Source organism: Ascaphus truei, chromosome 5, assembly GCF_040206685.1.
Source record: "Ascaphus truei isolate aAscTru1 chromosome 5, aAscTru1.hap1, whole genome shotgun sequence".
Lineage (NCBI taxonomy): Eukaryota > Metazoa > Chordata > Amphibia > Anura > Ascaphidae > Ascaphus > Ascaphus truei.
The window spans coordinates 55877269-55892571 of record NC_134487.1 but is presented as its reverse complement, the minus strand read 5'-3'; the positions used below and the strand labels follow the sequence as shown (position 1 = coordinate 55892571).

General features: G+C 42.1%; 1 protein-coding gene across 4 annotated transcripts in view; it reads left to right on the top strand.

The window, feature by feature from the left end:
- LOC142495001 (transcriptional regulator QRICH1-like) overlaps positions 1-15303 on the top strand; it is a 35222-nt gene that overhangs the window by 13863 nt on the left and 6056 nt on the right. For all 4 annotated transcript variants that reach the window (XM_075599837.1, XM_075599834.1, XM_075599835.1 and 1 more), the window contains 3 exons: positions 1925-2079; positions 13992-14106; positions 14199-14307. In XM_075599837.1, coding sequence (XP_075455952.1) covers positions 1925-2079; positions 13992-14106; positions 14199-14307 — 379 coding nt within the window. The remainder of the gene's footprint in view (positions 1-1924; positions 2080-13991; positions 14107-14198; positions 14308-15303) is intronic.

Below are 15303 nucleotides of genomic sequence, written 5' to 3'. Positions count from 1 at the left end.
TGATGAGAATGTGATGGAGGGGGGGGGGGGTGTTTGTAGGGGGGAAAGAATTATTTAGATCTAAACTACAATTGATAATTAAACTTAAGTAATAAAATATATATATAACAAATCTCCCAGTTAGTCAGCCCATGTCCTATAATTTAACAGCAAATTGTGTGGGTGTATTTGTGTGTGTGTGTGTGTGTATACACACACACACACACACACACACCTTTATAAGCAAATGCTCATCCCAGCCGTGAAAATTCCAACGCCAGTACAATCAACCTCACACTGAGACGCACAAGGTCAAAACAGCGGTCTGTGAGTGGTTTGACTGGCTTTGCCTCTAAACCCATGCTTTGCTTAACAGCTGTGTGAACAGCAGAGCATTTGCTTATAAGGGTTCCATGTAAAAATTTATTTCAGGCGAAAGGTGACACATTGTGTGCTCATTTGCATGTCATTTCGCATAATCCCTTGCTGGAGTGGAAGCACTGTATGCTAGGTGATAATGGTGACAGGCAGGGTTGCAGACATGTGAATGTGCTCACAAGTGATATTCTTTATTGGCTATATGCTAATGGTGGAGGTTTTTTGTCGCCTTTTTCACGCACCATAACTGTGTGTGTGTGTGTGTGTGTGTGTGTGTGTGTGTGTGTGTGTGTGTGTGTGTGTGTGTGTGTGTATATATATATATATATATATATATATATATATATATATATATATATATATACACACAAATATATATACACACAAATATAACTGTATGCTCATCTGCATGTCTTAGGCAGGTCTGCAACCCCGCCTTTCCCCATTATCACCCAGCATACAGCACTTCCACTGCAGCAAGGGATTCTGGGAAATGACATGCAAATGAGCACACAGTGTCACTTTTTGCCTCAATAACCATTTTTAACATGGTTCCCTATAGGCTTAAGCTTGCTGCATGGTCACAGCTTTGAGCACAGCCAGGGTTAAGGTGCATACCCAGAAAACCACCCACAGACAGCCGTTTCGTATATATATATATATATATATATTTTTTTTTTTTTTTCTCTCTCTAATCACTAAACAATGGATTTTTGTTGGCTTAAATTGTCCTGATCAAAAAAAAAAAAATTCCTGTATGTTTGCATATTCATGGTAGTTTCTTTTGTTTAGAGTTGTTTTAGATTATATCTGTTATTAATTACTTGACATCTCTGAATCAATTTAGCAGGTCTTGAGTAAAAGTCAGCTCTGGTAGACTGGGGTCACTTAGTCTTTGTCTTTATTTACTTTTTTCACTCCCTTTTTGCACACTCCTTTTCTTAAAGGGGCATTTCCTTTAAACAAAAAAAAGGAGGTGGAACCACATTATTTTCAGCTCCGAAGACGACCCCCCCACCCCCGTTTCCCGATTTATACATCGGAGAAGCTCATGCCGGTATATTCGGAGCTTAAATGCACAGTTTCGGTTCTGAGATTTCCTGCTTCCCACCTAATAAAAAAAAAAAACACCACAGGCACCTTAAACAAAGCTTACTGTCTTCTGTCTATTTACACTTTAAATATAACGTTTGTTAAAAACAGCATCATGTGCTTGTTAGATTTACATATTGAACTCGGCAACGTTACATTTAAACCTTGAACAAACATATCTTAGGGCAGGGGTGCTCAACTCCAGTCCTCAAGCCGCTCTCCCACCCCCCAACAGGTCAGTTTATCAGAATATATATGCTACAGCACAGGTGGCTCAATCAGGCCCAGCTTCAAAGACGAAGCCTCTGATTGAGCTACCTGTGCTGAAGCTGGGATATCCTTCAAAATGGACTTCTTGAGGACTGGAGTTGTGCCCCCCTGTCTTGAAGGAAAAGCATTTAACTTTGATGTAAATGATAGAAGGGAAATGTCTGTTATAATCTTGTGGGTTTTTTATTTTATTTATTTTTTAAAGGAAGAAAACCCATTATTTTTAGGGATGATGTGCTCTCGGTGCCAATAGCAGAGTTGAATTATGGACTGTGCCTGATGACCAAAGAAGCGAGAAAGCATGATGGTTCTCCATACGATGCAGACATGTTGTTTTATTTATTTCTTTGTATGCAAAAGGTAAGAATTGTTCGTTTTTGATTATGTAATTTGAGAGTATAAAACACACACAGGCTTTATTTTACTACTGTTTTGTATATTAAAAATCGGTCAGAAAATGTAATATGCTGCTACAGCAATCATTTGCCTGCATTAAAATGTGCTTCCTTTTCTCTTGCTTTCCTGGGTGATTGGTGAAAAATACTTTCTCTATTCCTCAATGTTCTTTTAGTCCTATAGGTGCATTTTCATCTTTCTGACTTATAGCCTGCATTCTTGTCAAACATTTCTCCTGTTCCCTATCCTGTTGTATTTTATTAACACTACTTGAATTTTCCCTAGTGTGGTACTGTCATGTTTCATTGCCAGCTTACCAACATCATTTTAAAATTGTTTATTTGTTGTTTTTACAAAATATACTAGTAGGTCTTGTATACAATATCCTCCAATCTTTGTTGGGGTATATATGTAATATCTACAAATACTGCATCCCCAACAATAAAATAAAAGAAGGCTGTGTTGCATTTTGATCAATCCTGGCATTTCTTGAGCAACACGTTAAATGTATAATAACCAAGTATTGCTCAGTAAACATATGGTAAACGTTTTGAGTGCCAAGGGCTGCTATTCAGTGAAAGTCTTATGTTCATCCCAGTAGAACACATGGGTACAATGGTAGGAGTTTTAACCATACCAACCAAGCAAGCAAACCGTGAGAAATGGACACACAATGAGCTAACATTCTCAGTCTTATTTTTGATTGTCGCAATCGCCATTAGACTAAGCAGCTTGACCTTCTTTTTTTTAAACAGATCCGCTTTTGTTTGTCTCCAAAAAAATCAGTTGCATTTTATGTGCAATGTTTTATGCATGCTGGACTTAATGTCAGTTACCTGTTTTTCTGTATATCTTTAAATAGCGCTATCCAGGTACATAGTGCTTTACAATGCACGTGAGATATTCTGCCACAATAGATATAGGGAATAAGCGCTTCAGACATAAAACAATAGGAAAAGCAGTCCCTGCCCGAAGAGCTTACAATCTAAATTGTTCCATTATACATTACAGTATCCTAGATTTACTAGCTGCTGGTACAAAGCATTAGAGCATTATAACTCATAGAAGTAAACATACCCTAAAGGGGCAATCCCTCCAAAGGACCAAAGAACTAATTCTAGGGTCATGTTTAAGGGGTCTCTTCTGACACCTATAAGTATTTATAACTTATCTTTTCAAGTTGGACTTGGGAGGAACAAAAGACAAAAAGCCTCAGTGCTAAATCCAATATGATAAATCATATAGTTAAATACTTATCTGTTTTTCTTCATAAGTGAGGGTCATTTACTTAGTCTTTGGCCAAAGCATTTTAAAGCTTGCAAACCACATTTGCAGTTCTTGCTATGCACCTGTGAATGAATGATAAGTCTATGAAGACCATTCTCCTTCCATTAGAGAGTTTGAGAGTTTTTTGCGGGTACAGTAATGTTAGGACTTTCAAAAGAGGTAATTTCATTACATGGTTTGCAAGCATAAAAATGCTTTTGCCACACCTCTCCTCTTTCCCTCTATACTATCTGTTATCGTATCCTTTTTTTTATACCCCCTGAAAAATTAAGGTTTATTACAATACAAATTAAGAACAATTGATATATTCAATTTTATACGATAACAAATAGGAAACAGACAATAGGTAAAGTTATTTAGTACAATTTATTTATGCTTGTGTACTGTACAAAAGATTGTGATGTTTATGCATTTTTGTCCCGGTGAACTTTATACAGTAAAATTGCTGTCTCACAAATTGCAAAACCCCCCAAAAAAGATTGAAACAAAAAAAAAATGCTTTGGCCAAATTTAACTAAATGACCCTCACTTATGAACAAAAACAGAAGTATTTAACTATATGATGTGTCATATTGGATGTAGCACTGAGGCTTTTTGTCTTTTGTTATATACATGAGGTCACAATCCTAGTAGCACTGCTTTTTGACACATCTATGTGGTGGGTTTGGGTTCTGAGCTTACAGGGGCTGTGTGTGGTTGTAGAGTTGGGAGTAGTTTGATCTCTCTGGCTACTTCCTTTTGTGTGATGTCACTGTGTTGAGCAAGTGCTTGTACAGCCCCCCTCGTCACATTCCTCCCCTGTACACTACGTCAAGGCCTTTTGCTTGGTTTCTAGGCGTTGTTAGATGTCCATGAACTACACTAAGGGGGAGGACCCTCCCCTTGCAGTCAACAGAACCAGGAAGCGATCACATGATCTCCCAGGAGAGCGGTCATGTGATCGATAATGCTGGAGGGTCACAGGTGGCAGTACCCTCTGACACTGAAAGGGTTAAGTACCTTCTTTGCTTTACCTGTTTACCTGCCTTTTCAGAGATCAGAGTTTTTTATTTTATTTTTCTTCTACAGCCAAATACTTCTTCCTCCTCACAGCTCCTAGGACAAGCACTTCTTGTGACCACTATGAGCGGACGTAATCCACCTTGGGTCAGTTATTCTTGTCCTACATCAGCTGAAGAGGACATCCGGCAGGTTCCCTACCAGTTTTATTTTTCTCATGTATATATTTTTCTGAGAGCCGTATTGATGCCGCCCTAAACGGAATAGGTGATTTTTCCTACTGTCTCCCCAGCTTACTACAAGAACGGCCGCTTTCATGCTGCTGTGGTAATACTATTGCCAGCTGCATACAGCTCTGTTACAGCTCTGCTAAGTGTCTTCCTCCTGACACTGGGAGTTGCTTCACTTTTGAGTGGAGGTGTGGATATCGCAACGCAGTGGTTCCCCATGGGCAGATGACATGACGCAGAGCGTGTTTTGCTTGCGGGCGCCAAAGGTCCATTCCCCACCCGGGAGGAAGCTGGTTCTGGACAACTGGTATTTAAAAAGCTTAAGATTTCCTGCTTATTTATTTCCTTATTGATAGAAGGCTAGCAGCATGTCTGTTCCTTCTACAGTTTCAGGGGACCAGAAAAGAGAACATCCTCAGCAAGGGGCTGAGATTGTTAAGCCCAGGAGAGATTGTGGCTAAATTACAATTTGTCTTGTAAATCTGCTACTAAGCAGCCATTTGGCACCTGCTCATTAATCACCACACCTCATTGTAACTAGCTGTACCTGGAGAAGATCTTGTCCCTGTGGGGGAGTTTGAAACACCTGATCACTATTTAAAAACCATGTGTTTCCCTGCTTATTTATTCCCTTATTGACAGAAAGCTATCAGCATGTCTGTTCCTTGTCCAGTTTTGGGGGACCAGAAAACAAAGCAACCTCACCAAGAGGCTCAAGTTACCAAGCCTAGAAAAAATGTTTCCAATGTTAAATATTGTGCAGAGCGCAATGCCAAACTTTCTGCTACCTACCTCCAAAAAATTTTGCACTAAGAAGATGTCTGAGGAAGAAAATTCTACTCCATTAAGTACTTTCTTTGACTGGATGAAAACTTCACTCCTGCAGTCTGTCGATAAAGCATACTCTCAGGTGTCCTTAAAAAAGCCAAGATCAGAGACTTCATTGGATTTGCAACCTGACCGTTTCATTGATCAGAAAAGGCAAGTGTCAAAATTTGGGGATTCCTAGTCTAGGAAGAAGAGACCCAAACAGACGCAGGTTCCTTTAAGATAGACACTATAGACCAGCTCATTAAGAATATGAGATTGATTATGAATATTGAGGACACCAGAGAAAAGCTGGGGGTCGTGAAGACTAAAATATCATCACTGGATAAAAGACCTAGAAAATTCATGAAAAATGTACCCCTTCAGTAAAGAGGACTGCTGTAGTTGGGTAATGCTGGCGCCAAGATGGTAATGGAAACAAAAGAAAACAGCGCACAACGCCAAATAGTGAAGCAAATTCAACAATATATTATAGAATTAAAAAGGGGATAATATATCTGCGTACATGAAAAAAGTTGGTAAAAGGCATGTAGTGTGTATCACACTGTTTACCACTCGGCAGCTGTTAGCTGTAGATTCAGGTGCTTGCTTCCCTCTGCTGCTGCAGCTCAGTTGATTCTGGGGCAGGACGTCAGTCTTTTCACTCCCAAGGGGATTTCCCTTCATGCAGCCAGGTTCAGCAGCTGGTACTGGGGCTCGGTGAAATCGCTCCTGCTTCCTGGCCGATATGAAGCTGCTCCTGTACCTCGGCAGGTGTATCCTCTGCACAGAGGTTAAAACGCAGCTTGCTGGGGTGCCCTCAGCGTGCCATGGTGCGTTTTAATCTCTGTGCAGAGGATACACCTGCCGAGGTACAGGAGCAGCTTCATATCGGCCAGGAAGCAGGAGCGATTTCACCGAGCCCCAGTACCAGCTGCTGAACCTGGCTGCATGAAGGGAAATCCCCTTGGGAGTGAAAAGACTGACGTCCTGCCCCAGAATCAACTGAGCTGCAGCAGCAGAGGGAAGCAAGCACCTGAATCTACAGCTAACAGCTGCCGAGTGGTAAACAGTGTGATACACACTACATGCCTTTTACCAACTTTTTTCATGTACGCAGATATATTACCCCCTTTTTAATTCTATAATATATTGTTGAATTTGCTTCACTATTTGGCGTTGTGCGCTGTTTTCTTTTGTTTCCATTCTCTTAGTGTGTGTGGGGTGCTGAGCCACCCCTGCGTTTACAGCTGCAGACGCCATTATCCCCAACACGGTTATGTGGCACTTATTATTTAATGTATAATTATCTCACTGTGGGAGTTGTGGTTTAATTTTTTATAAATTTTTTATCACTAAATTGATGGTATAGTCACTGCACTGTATATATTTATACATTTAAACTTTATAGGTAGTTAGGTAGTAGCGCACAGTTTTGTTTTTTGTGCCAAGATGGTAAGCAATAAAACAATCCTCTTAGAGGGATCTTCTTTTAAGGATCCATTGGATCGAAGAATGAGAGGGTGTTTTATGCAAACAATACTCTGATGTTACTGGTTCCAGCTTTATTCCGATAGCAATGGCCTGTATCTCAAGAATACTTTGAATGAACAAATTCTATCTGGAAGATGGGCTGGAAGCAGGAACATCAAGATGGAAACTCTTTAAGCGTTTTCAAATTTTATAGATTCAATTGACTTTTTGTGTGACTTTTCAACAGACGTCATCAGGCTAGCAGCTAGATCCTCCTTATATACTATACCTGTAAGACGAGCGCTAGGGCTTAAAACATGGGTGGCGTACACCTTGTCCAAGAATGAACTAGTGTCTTAACTTATGAAGGTGCTTATCTGTTCAGGGAACCACTGAATAATCTTATTTCCAAGATGGCTGGAGGGAATAATCAATTTTTACCCCAGCAGAGGTGGTTATGGTTTTCATAATTTGTCGGGCCTCCAAAACGAGGTTTTCAGGATGCAAGGTCTTATAGATCAGGGAGGAATTATTAGGATTCAGGTACAAACAGACTCCAAGCAACAACAGACTCCTGGGTTCATCAGATTATAGCCATGGGGTATATTCCTTGGAGTTCCTGGAAATGCAATAAGTTTGATTCAAGGAATCCGGCCTCTCAAACGACCCAAAGAAGAATCTGACCTTAAAACAAGCGGTTCAAGATCTGTTGGCTAATATGGCAATTCAACCAGTTCCGCCTTCTCAGAGAGGCAAGGTTTTTATTCAATCCTGTTTTAGTACAGAAAGCATCAGGAGGATTCAGAGCAATTCTGAATCTAAAATAAATCAATGCCTTTCTCAACATCCGGCACTTCAAGATAGAGTTCTTGAGGGCAGTCATAAGTGATGGAAACATAGCTTTTCTCGCTTCTACAGACCTAAAGGATGCTTCTCTCCATATTCCAATTAAAGAATCACACTGTCCATTCCTGAGATTCTCTAAACCGCCATCCCTACCAATTTATCAATTACCAACTCTTCCCTTTGGACTAGCCATAGCACACACAACCTTCATAAAGGTCATAGCTGTGATTTGTAGCATTATTGAGACAAAAAGTCGTTTTTGTAGTCCTGTACTTGGACGACTGGCTAGTCGAGGCCCAATCAGAGCAAGTTTCAGGGATCATGTGGGCATAGTGCATTTTTTTTAGGTGTTCTGTTTGACACAAGGAAATATCTAGCATCACTAGCATCACTCGCAACCTTCAAGATCTACAAGATTATAAAGGAGGTCCGGTTTTTCAGAAGCCACGCAAGACCATCAAAGGCTCAATTCATGCACATAATAGGACTTCTAAATTCAGTCAGACATTGTGCCTTGGTCCACTTTTCAGACCACTTCAAAGACATTTCCTCATTTGTGGGGGTCACCTAAATCTAACTCCACAATTCAGGCTACTGTTGTTACCAAACACAAAGCTCGGCCTACAATAGTGGACCCCAGTTGGCAACTTGTGCAAGTCTTTGATACCTCCGGTCCGGACACAAACGCAAGCCTCAAGTTGGGGCTCAGTTTGTCAAGATAAGGTGATAAAGGACTGGTTACATCAAGAAAGATGTCTGTCGATCAATGTATTAGAAGTTAAGGCTCCTATCCGACAACATTGTTGCAGTAGCATATATTAACCGACAAGAGGGAACAACGATTCCGAGAGCTCCTCTAGAATCCTACACTGGGCGGAGAAAGATTCCATGCATCTCCGCAGCCTTCATTTCAGTAGTCGAAAAATTACAAAGCAAACTTTCTCAGCAGGCATTTCATTCATTTAGGAGAATGGGAACAAGACCATAAAATTTTTTGATCAGTTCGATGATGGGGTCAACAACAGGTCGGTCGACCTTATCACATCAGCAATCAACAAGAAAGTACAGATGTATGTGCCAAGATAGCAATAGCCAGGGATGCTTTCTTGATCACTTGGAATTTTTCGTATCTTTGTCTTTTGTTGTATACATTTGGCCACGCGCCGTAGCACTCCTTTTGACATATGTGTGTGTGTGATAACCCTAAACCCCACTGGCAGCAGGAGATGGGGTGCACGTGGGTGAACAGGGTTCCGTCCCGCTCCCGATGGGATTAGAGTGTTATCTCCCCGGTTATGTTACCTTTTGATCTCGGGGTTCCTTCTAGCAGGTCCAGGCCTTGGCTGTAATCGAGGATGAAGTGGTGGTTGTGAGGACAGGACAAAAAATAGGGTGCAAGGATCTTTTGCAACTCAAAGGTTTTCTTTGACAGGAACAACTGTTTCAGGGCTTCCACTGCATCAAGGATCAATCTCTGCATATATCCCAGCCCAGGGGCATCACCCCTTCCCTGGGCAGGATAGCACTAAGCATCTTCAGCCATGAAGCAAAGGCAGGAAATACCAGCAATGGTAATACCCCCACTGTTTCTTTTCTGCATCCTTCTGGGACCCTTCCCTCTCAGGTAAGTACTTCTGCGCAGGCTTTAGCCTCTAGTCCACCTCAAACCTTACATTGAACAAAGGGGCCTGGTTCACCAACCTCCTCCGCAAGAGTGGTCTCCTGTTGGCTTCCTAGCACCCTGCATCTCAGAATACTCTTTCTGTCTGAGCTTCATATAGGAAGGTCTTGCTTTACTCGCCCTAGATTGTCATTCCAGGAGCTTGAGGCCTCCAGGCAGTCTACATTAGAAATCCCTGTTCATCACGCCTAGATGAGGGAAGAACCTGCACTTCCCAAGGTGAGGGATCAACTACTATTCTGTCGAGCAGCTTCCACTTAGTCATACAGCAGGAGGAGCCAGACTTGTGCCTGTAAGTTGCTACACTCAGCAACTGAGATGTGATGTCACCAGCCCACTATTAACCTTGGCACTGCCTGCCCGTACCAGGATTTATGTGCCAGGCTGGGGGAAAATTAGTGAGGGGGCTACATATATGTATATAATGTGGTGGGTTCTGATGTTAGAGCTTGCTGGAATTGTGTGTTTACTTTTAGTATTCCCGTTCCTTCATGGGATCTGAACCTGGTTCTACAACAACTAGCTATTTCCATGTTTGAACCAATTCCTGTGCTTTCTATAAGATTACTCACAATTAAAGTAGTTTTCCTAACGGCTATTACTACAGCACGCAGAGTTGATCTCCAGGCGTTATGTTGTGAATCATTTTTTTCAGATCCGCCAGGATAAGGTAGTGTTAGGCTTGTCCATAGTGAAAGCGAGCGCTACCGTGCTACTTGCCTAGCGCGAGCTTTCCTCTTCAGCGATGTGTGGACTGTAGGTTTTTGGAAAGCGAGTGAGGGGTTGGGCATGGTTATGATGGGGGGCGGGGCATGTCAACAAGTGTCATGCATGAGAACACGCCTTTAGCAAATAATAAAATGCATAATGCAGTGCAATTTACAGAAGTACAGAAGTATTCTGCAAACATATACACATACTCATACTCATACAGTTACACATACACATATATACATATATATGCATATACATATACATACATAATATATAATATATATCATATAAAAAATATTACACATTCATGTCTTAGACAGGTCTGCAACCCCGCTTTTCACCATTATCACCTAGTATACAGTGCTTCCACTGCAGCAAGGGATTCTGGGAAATGACATGCAAATGAGCACACCGTGCCACCTTTTGTCTCAAGACCACATTACGTGGTTAAACCTTTAAGCCAATGCATGCTGCTTTAAACACAACTTTTAAACAGTCTGGGATATGATGCACAGCCATTGTAATTTCCCAGAATCCCTTTCTGCAGTGGAAGCACTGCATATACTAGGTGATAATGGTTAAAGGCGGGGTTTCAGACCTGTCTAAGACATGTGAATGTGCTCACAAGTAATATTTTTATATGCTATTTGTTATACGGTGGAGGGTTTTTAGTCACCTTTTCACCCACCATAACTTAAATAATGTATGTGTATATTTATATTTATTATACAATTTTTTTCTAAAATGTGATGCATTGAAATAAGCATTGTACACTACAAAAAACAAAAAAAAATTTTTTAACAATTATTTACAAGTAATGAACAATGTATCAGAAATTTATCGCCATAAATCATTTCTATTTCTGTCATGGTATGTATTAAAGGTTCAATTTTGTAGACCTCAGAAATCAAATTTTCAATAGTTGAGTTGTCCACATTCTCACAGCAAGCAAGCACAACTCAACTGACAAAGTAATTTGAGCAGTATTCAGGCAGAATAGCTTACTACATTTTCATTGGCTGTTAGGGCCGTTCTATAGTGTGTGCGGTCCTATTATAGAATGACTGACTAACGTCAGTCAACTATAAATGCCGCACGGCGCAGCAAGCGCATGCACTATAGAACAGCCCTTAGCCACTCGTATGACCAGGCTGTCTTGCTGCAAGAGCAAACAAGTTTGGTATTCTTGTATCTCATTGGCAAACTCACGCTGACTATGGGCATGTGCTTTGGAATACAGACATTTTGTTTGTAGCGCAAGCTATGTAGCTTGCTCAGTATCTTGCACTATGGACGAGGCCTTAAGGATCGTCCCAGTTTCAAACCAAAGTAACATCAGGGTGGGTCTGTGCGACCGTGCGATGGGCTTTACGCTTGGCTGTAGCGATGTGTGCCCTGTTGGATGTGACCAGGGGGGCGTGTTGTGGCGTGCGTCACAGAGCTGGTTCGCCCTCATTGGGAAAGCCGCTCACGTGACCCGGCCGGTTCTCGAGGAAACAAATTTATTGCATCATGCCGGCACCCCTGGTCGCGCGCTCTAAAGACAGCCTCATAGAGGCACGTCAGTTTGATCACGCGGAGCGCGGTCGCTATCACCATGGACGTGGCCTCAGACTTTGATATCAGTCAGGATATAATAGTCCCCTCATTTTGTCCAAACCCTATTTTTGACAGAGCAACAGTGTCACAATCTGGATGTAGTTAGGACTCTAACAACATATGTGCAAAGGGCTGATGGTGATTATGAAAGCATTTAGGTTGTCTGACCTTTATGATGGACCCAGAAAGCTGTTAGGCCTTGATTTATATTAGATGCTGGCGGGCGGCAGGACGATGCGGTGATGTCACCCTGTGCTGCCGCCGAGCAGCATCTTGAACATACAGAGGCGGCGGACGCGTGGCCGTGAGTGGTTCGGCCTCATTGACTGAATCGCTCAGGTGACGCGGCCTTCGCCTGCCCAAAACAAATTTCTCTTTCTCCTCTCCAATCCGTCGCCCTGCAGCTCCTGGCAGCGCGCACGTAGCTCGAGGTATGTATACCTCAATTGAATCTCAGCATTTCGTTTTTTAGGTGCGCGGTGTCAAACGCCAGCGTTTTTTTTTAGTATAATCACAGCTTTAGGCACCCGCCGTAGCTTCCATATTTAGATGGATTGTTAAAGCAGCTATATTTAAAGCATATAGACTGGCAGGAGAAAATCCTCCTGTAGGACTAAAGGACCACTCTCCAAGGGACGTTGCAACTTCATGGGCAGAAAAAGCTCATGCCTCTGCTGAGGAAATTTGTAAAACGGCAAATTGGCCGTCCTAACACACACTTGCTAAGCATTACCGTCTGGATGTTCACTCAGTGGATGTGAAATTTGGTGGTAGGGTCCTTCTAGCAGTTGTTCAAACTGTGGAAATAAGTACTTTCTCCCACTAGGGATTACTCTGGTACATCGCATTAATATTTGGTTGCCATCAAGGATGTAGAAGAAAAGAGGAAATTTACATTCAAATTTTTCTGTTTCTTCAATACCTCTATGGCAGCGTTCTTCCCTTCCATGAGTGTTCTTATATTTTGGCATATTTGTGCTTCCTTTTTAAGAGCTCTGACAGAAGTTAACTGACAAGGTAGATAACGCCCCCTCCTATAGTGATCACAAGAAGTGCTTGTTGGAGGTGGAGCTATCCCATTAGTATTGCTGCCATAGAGGACTTAAAGAAACAGAAATAGTGGAAGGTACATTTCCTCTTTCTATCAACTGAGGGGATTTAATGGCATACTTAACATGTATAAAGTGTAAGGACAATACATACAGCTTGGTTAAAATTTTATTTTGTATAAACCTATCCCTTAAGTTATGCTGCTTAGAGCTCAGTGGCTGCTTCACATCCCTCACCTTGCACCACAATCGCACCAAATAGTGCTGAGTACACTGTGGGCGCTTTATAAATAAAGGTATTCATTCATATGTGAAATCCTAAAAAGTTTTTAAATGTCATCACTTTATCATGTTACAAAATGTATATATATAGTCCATATTAAAAAATAAATAAATGTATTAGATCACTCTTGAGCACATTCACATGTCTCAGACAGATCTGCAACCCTGCTTTTCACCATTATCTTCTAGCAAACAATGCTTCCACTTAGATTATTGTAATCCTAGTGTACATTTGGTTTCCGTGCTGCCAAATGTTCCAATCACATTACCTTTCAGCTGGCTTTTTCTGCATTGATTCCCAGCCTTTTTTCTCCCCCCCCCCCCCCCCCCCCCCATATGTTGTAAATACATGTCATTGCCCTTTGTAAAAAGAAGTAAATGTCTGCTTCTGTGGGGCAATAAAACATAGAATATCCACCACATTTAATATTGTAGCAGTCGTATCTCTTATAATGCTCCACAATCGGGAGATCAAACCGATAAAATATGCATTATTTTCTCCTGTATTCACACCAATATGATAGTTTTACCACCCACTTAAGAAATGTCGACGAATAAATATGTTACAGTAAACATGTCATATAAAAACCTGGCAACTTCCTGGCCAGCAAGATTATCATGAATGAGGGAGTGGAAGGCACCAGTTCTTGGAACATGAGAGGGTCCTATTTTGATGAGTTCCACTGACTTGCTATGATAGGTGCCAGCTGCTATATTTTTTGGCCAAAGCAGAGCAAATACAAAGTATGAGCAAATAAGTTTATTTGGAATATGAAATGGTATTTATTTGCTTGACAAGGTCTTCGGTTCCTACTTTGTTTGGTGATTGTTGAAAACTTTTTCTTCCCCCATCACTCTTTTTTGTCAGTTAATACATTACTAACCTCCGCTTTTTTTTTTTTTTTTCAGCACATGTTTGATAACAACCGAATCGATAACATCTTTGCTGATCTTTACTATTCCAAATTTTTGGAAAAGCTTCACGATGTACTCAAGGGATGGTGGCCAAGAGTAAATCCATTTGGTAGGGGAAAAAAAAAATACCATCTAAGATTTGTAGTTTAATGTTGTTTTGGTGCAGAATGATTTATTAATGCATGAAATCCTTTTCTTTAGGCTACATGATATCCAGTTGCATAGCGGAAGAGATGCTGTGGGACTGTAAACAACTTGGTGCACATTCGCCTACAACGCTACTTTTTACACTAATGTATTTCAACACCAAGTAAGTACATCTGAAACATAAACATGTCGATAACAATGCATGAACCAATAGGACGCAATGAAACCTGGTATGTTCACTATTGATGTGCTAAATGGTCACTTTCCTAATCGCACTCTAAGGCCTTGGCCAGGGTGGCTCTGAGCGGGCGAGCGCGCTCACGCTGGCAGCGATGGAAAAAAATTGCGGCAATGTGTGTGGCCAGCGTGAGCAAGCGCCTGAGCATGTGTGGCGCTTACCTACTTGCCGAAGCAAGCAAAATTGAATTTGTCTCTCGGTTCGCCCAATGAGGGCGAACCAGCTCTGTGACGTCGTGGCCACGCCCCCTGAATCGCACCGCCCGCGCACCTAGCCGGCCACAAATCTCCCGGTCAAGCAGGGAGCGTTACATCACTGCGCATGAGCACCAGCGCACCCGCTCCCTGCCTGGCCGCAGCCTAAGTAGTTCAATAATGAAAATCACATACTATAGGTTTAGTTCTATCGTTGCCCTCTCCCCACACAGAGCCCCTCGGAGGACTGACACTGAGCAGAGCTGAGCTGCAAAGGGCTTCATCAGAACCCTGACCCTGCATTCTGCCTGCCCTGAATAGCACACGCTCCCACCATTTTTGTGGGACCTAATAAAGGGTCAATAAATGGGAAAAGTGCAATAACATATTGGGAACAAAAATAAATGATTGGTCTTTTTGAAGTGAACCTTCTTTAGTGGCACCTCATCCCTAATGGGACAAAAATGGATTGTAGGGGCAGAAAATGAAACGGATGTGACGTCAAAGTGCTGACGTCACAGTGCTGGCAGATGAGGCCGGGCTCCGGCGCCGCTCCTAATAGGCACCGCTCCCCCCACACGGCCGATGACATATGCGGCGGCGATAGCCGCCGGCGCCGCTCCTAACGGCCACCATTCCAACCACCCCCCCACACCGTTCCCCGCCCGCTGCCCGCGCCTGCTGACATCTAACTGCCGCCGCATCCCCCACACAGCCGCTGACATGC